Here is a 5,676-nt window from a genome sequence, read left to right on the forward strand (position 1 = left end):
CTTGCGCTTTCAGGAAGCGTTATTTAGGGTACCGACCTTTCGTTTTATACTTAGAACAAGTACGAGTTTAGCGGATCGCAATCCGCTCACTCCAACAGTAGTTATTGACTTGATTTATTTTTATCTGCGGCAAAGCCGCCTAGCTTTAGATGTATAGAATTTTCTAAATATATATAGTAAAGTCTAAATACATGCATAATTACTGGCTGTCCAGCCACGTACCGTATTCTAATTTGGGTGCAGTCACACCATGCCCATCTCGTGTGACACACACCTGTTACCAGTGTACGTGTATCCCGTTACAGCTAGTGCTCACAATCAAATATGCTTGTTCGATGTTGGGACGAGTCTTGAGATTCGTACCCCGACGGCATTTCACGTGCGGAGCGTACCCAACGTACACGTGATACTATTGTTGAAGAAGGATCAGCAGTACCGCGGTGAAAGGCCACCATGAAATATCATAGTTAGTATTTCAAAATTAAAAACGAAGTTATGAGTCGCTGAAAAGAAGAGATCTGCTGGGCACGCCATGTGCATCAAAACAATCTCAAAATCGTAAGAAGAATCAACTCGGTGTCAATTTAAAATAGCTTTAATCTTACAGGAGCTACTGCATAGTACTGTGTAGTCGGTTGAGGCAGCTATTTGTTCCATTCTCGGTGCACTTTTGCCGCGATCATCGCAAGTCAGAGCTTTGTCCCTGCACTCGTCTGCAGCATACGGAGGAGAGTTGATAGCCTATAATTCTCGCGGAGTAGATTGTAGCTCTGTAATGAATACATATTGTCGTCGCTGCTCCATCAGCTCATTCTCTGACTTAAATAAACGCCTTTTGCTCTCTTTAATTGTTCAGCTAAGGCGAGCTCGCGTTATTTTCATCAGAGCAGTGTGGTCATCAAAAATGTGCAATACCAAGTAAAAGAGGCCAAATTTTGGGGATGCTAAATCGTGTTGTGATCTAATGTTCAGACGATTCCAGTTGTACAGAAAGCATAAGCCAATTACAAGCATCTCCGGCTTTTCAACATGGTCACCAATTGTTCATCCATCAGCTTGAAAGCCAAGCATTAATCAGGGTAGAACATATCGGGGTTTTGTGTGACCGGAATGTGGTTCATTTAGAAGATCATCTAAAAGAATTTAGAGTGTTACCCACAAGATTTGAGGGATCTTCAGAAAAGAGGAATGCAATGTCGATTAAGAAATGATGTATGAAACATAATTAATGTTGAGTCAACTCAACAGCAAATGGATTCAGGTTTTATTCAAGTATTGCGAGCGTGCATCAATTTTACAACATGATGGATACTAGCGATTTGGTTAGCTGTTGTCTTGGCAGGCGGCATTGCTGCTGTCCTCGACGTCAAAAGAACTGACGGGAACATTGCTCACCGTTGCACTGATCATACTTTAAACAAGCGGTTAGTTGACTTAAGCATGCGTATTCAATTTCAAGCTCCATTTGGATAGCTTGACGTGTGACAAGACCTTGCCTAGACAAGACCTTCACACGTAGCGGGCGTCCTGTCAAGTGAAGAATCCTATTTCAAACGCAGCGAGATGAAGCGATTGGAATACTGCTGCGTCGTCACTCGCGCGGACGTGTAGATTGAGGCTAGGTGACTTATGCGCAAGCGGGAAGGTCACGTTTCTTTATGAACGCAAATGTGCTAGTCATAGTACCAGTATATGTATCCAGGATTTGTAAAAAAAAATCCTCACTAATCGAGATAAATGTTTTTTTTAACATGACGAAGAACCCGTAACTCTTCGTCATGTTTTTATCAAAATAATATACTAGCAAAAGAGGAAGCAGAGCCGAGGACAAAGCACCAGAAGTTGGCTTCATGTCTTTTCTGACAAGAAAGTATAACAATCAAGAGCACCATTGCCAACGATTCAAAAATGATGGATAAAATATGCATAATTAACAGCTCGTAGTTAACGACACTTTCTTAATAAGGGACAAGACACGACGAGTCTAACGACGACGGTGTCGGTTAAATCGAAGGTAGAGTACGCCGATGACGAGAATCTGAAGTACAACCGAATAAGCAGCGAGAATGATCATATTCTTGACAACGTCAACTTGATCCATGCCGTATCGTTTGAGCAAATCCCACGCTTCCTCCGTGTTGACAGCAGAAAAGTGTTCATACATAAACGACTCGAACGAGTATGTATGAAAGGCAATGTAGTAACCCCATTTCCAATACGCAGGCATGTCGTCAAATGGAACCATAAATCCTTCACACAGCATAAACATCCCAAAGAGACCAGCCCCCAATGCAATCCCCATAATATAATGAGGCACAGCAGCACCAAGTAAGTGCATCAATGACTCGGCAGCAATTAGCGATAGAGTCAGATTTAGTAGAAACGTTGGAAGTGAATATACACGAGCAAGGAAGACGACAATTGTCGATGCCAAGACTGAGATAAGCAAGATACCAGGTAATGACGCGAGGAGATTCGACATAGTGTACCCGGTTAAGGACAAAGCATACGATCGCATCTCTCGCTCCATAACAGCACGATGTTCCAGTAATGCAGGAAGGGCAGCAACCGACATGAAAACGAGAAAAGCTTGAACGTAAAATAGCAGCGAAACCATCGACATGTTGGTAATTTCTCGATTTGAACTCAAGTACATTGTACCCACCATAAGTGACAGAAGAACGTACATCATGACACGAAGCCAGAAAACACCTGGATGTCGCCAATTATTCGTTAAATTTCGTTTAACAAGAACGATTGCTTGATCCAAGGGCCATGGTCGCATAGCTTTTAATAATTCTGGATTCATCAATTGATCACGACGTGAACGATCACGAACCACATCAGCTCGAAGACGCTGTGGTTCAGCACTTTCTTTAAGAGCTCGAATAAATGGTTCAAGTTTTAATCCATCGTGAAAATTTGTGTTGACCAAATGGACAAAATATTCGGCTGGATTCGTATACATGGGACATACGTAACCCATAGAGAAAAAGTGTGCGATTGCTGCATTTGTTGGACCACTGTATACAAGTTCGCCACTACTGAGGATAATGAGATTTGTTAACATGCCGTATATAGAGGAAGAGGGTTGATGGATTGTACATACGACATTCTTACCACCTTCTTGACACAAACGTTCGATATATTGCATGACACCACGGGCTGAGGACGAATCGAGTCCGGAAGTTGGTTCGTCCAGTAGCAAGAGTGCAGGATCAGAGAGCAACTCTAATGCAATTCCTAGACGTTTGCGCTGACCTGATGAAATTCCTTTATGAAAAATATCACCCACACGAGCGTTTGAACACGATCGTAATCCCATAGCATCAATGACATCCTGGACACGAGCTTCCCGCTGAACGGGAGGCATGTGACCCGGTAAACTTAATCCTGCACCAATTTGTAGTGTTTCAAGCACCGTAAAGGCGCCTAAAAATGCCATTTCTTCCGAAACGTAGTTCATAATCGAGTGAAAAGTTCGAAGGTCTCGTGGCTGGCCATTTACCTCCACGAGTCCTTCGAGATGAACGCCTGAACCACCAGATGGCACTCGGTCAGCAAGCATATCAAGTAGTGTTGTCTTTCCGGCACCCGATGGGCCTAAAATCGCTGTCAACTCTCCTGGTCCGGAACGTCCCCAAACACTGTTGAGAATTTTTCGAGGTTGTTGACGCTCAAACTGCGCCTCAAGTCCGGATGGACCTGACACGCGCTTCGAATTTTTCTTACGGAATCGACTAAAGATATTTTCTTTAGGCTGAATGAAGTAGGAAATGTGCTGCCAACTGATTGAACATGTCTGTAAAGCTGCACGTTGTCGGAACCCTTCGGTCGACAATTGCGACACGCTGTCGAAAAGCGCGACCTTGGGCTTACTTGGCATATCGCTGCTACTAAACGCATTTGGTGCTGGTCCTTTCACAGTTTCGAGATTTTCGAACGACGTACCAGGTGACACTAAACCTCGCTGACTTATTGGCACACGACTGCGTTCAAACTCGCTGCGCATGGACGCACCAAGTACTGCTGTGGTTTCCATCTCGTCAGAGGTAAGAGCGTTTTGATTGGAAGTCGGAAGCAGTTGTCGCGCGTTTGGTCTGCTATCCGATTGCATTGCCCACGACCTACGAAGAGGGTTCGATGTATTTTGATTGAGTCGACAACGGAGACTTCGTATTCTTTTTGTTTGTGAGAGTTCCTGGAAAGCCTCGTGGTAAAAATAAGCCTCGTCTGTAGCCGACAGATGCTTGGAAAGTACAGGGTTCAACGTCGTGTCGATCGTCCTCGAGTCTCTCTCACGATCCATATTGAGTTAAACCTCATGAGATTGAGCCGATTTAACGACGATGGCGTTGTGGGAGAAGCGTGTCGACACATGATACATGGAGGACAGTTTAGCCGTAACCTTACGAAGTGGAAGGGCACTTTTGTGGCCGAGAGAAGTGTGATCGATACATCCTGCAATTGTTTTCATTGATTCAAACATAACATATCTGTCAAAGCTCTTGCGACAGTTTTTCCGACCACAGGGAAGAGGGATACATGTATAATACTAGCAGCCAAACGATTTAGGATGATAACGAAAAGGATGAAAAAAAAATTTAGACAGTGATGGTAAAAACACATATTAAATGCATTGGAAACAAAAAGTCTCGAATTATGAGGCTGGTTTCGTGCACTTACAATGTATTTCTTAAAGTCAAGTTATTTGAGACTCTACGATTCATCTACATAGTTTGAACTGAGCTTCAAGTGTTTGAGAAGGAACGAAAGACTACGTCAAGATTGACTTGATGTCAGTAATTTAAACTACAATGTTCTTTACCTACGATGCAAGTTCGCAAGAAATGGCAAAGTCAACAATTTTCAATCACGATTTGGCTAGATGCATCTTGGATTTGTCAATATTTATAGTAATCGAGCCTATATTGTATGTCCATCGCACCAGTTTAGGACACAAGTATCACGTTAGAAAGTTTCAAAAATTTCAATAACTAAGCAAAAAGTGCGGCCCAGGCTACCTAATGGTACTCATGGCCACATGACGCATAGTCGTGTTTTTAAAGCGGTTAAGACTAGCAAAACATTGAGTTGTTGATGGTAACCGTTTCAACAACTCGATAGAAAGAGATATTAACAACTCGATAGAAAGAGAAATTCCATTAGAGGCGGCAATATTCAGCTATAAAGTCAGAAATTATAGTGTGTCAATGTATCAAGTGGTAGAGAGCATGGATGTATCGGCTGCTATTTTCTAGCTCGACGTTTCTGAAATTCAAGTCAGCATATGCCGTAAAAGCAGGTTTACATTTTCAGACTCATATTTTTTTCAGCGCTACCTTATCAGGGGTGAGTAGCCAGATGGCCACGGCGAGCAATATGCTAAGCGCTCGCCTAAGGCTCCTCTCTCCTTCATAGAGCCTCGTTTTATTCAATACGGAAGAATTGTCTTCCACACCGTTTTGTACGATACAGATGGTGAGGTCTCGTACATCTTTAAAAGTTATGCTGTATAGAGATGCTTTTGGAGGACCCAACATAGATTGATGCTGTCAAAGTAGTAGCAAGAATAAGATCAAATCTTGTTCTAACAAATTGTTCCATAAATGCAAGATCGAACTTCGGCAAAGTTCTTTGCGATAAAGCGTTTAGTTACGTGCTTCACCTCACCTG

General features: G+C 42.8%; 1 protein-coding gene across 1 annotated transcript; it reads right to left on the reverse strand.

Annotated features, from left to right (window-relative positions):
• Nucleotides 1-1,984: 1,984 nt before the first annotated feature.
• On the reverse strand, nt 1,985-4,309 carry PHALS_05126 (atp-binding cassette superfamily; the record flags this gene model as incomplete). The annotated part of the gene is made up of 1 exon (XM_024718796.1): nt 1,985-4,309. The coding sequence occupies one exon, from the start codon at nt 4,307-4,309 to the stop codon at nt 1,985-1,987; it is 2,325 nt and encodes a 774-aa protein (XP_024584159.1).
• Between the last annotated feature and the right edge of the window lie 1,367 nt (nt 4,310-5,676).

Source organism: Plasmopara halstedii (assembly GCF_900000015.1).
Source record: "Plasmopara halstedii genome assembly, contig: Scaffold_2881, whole genome shotgun sequence".
Classification (NCBI taxonomy): domain Eukaryota; phylum Oomycota; class Peronosporomycetes; order Peronosporales; family Peronosporaceae; genus Plasmopara; species Plasmopara halstedii.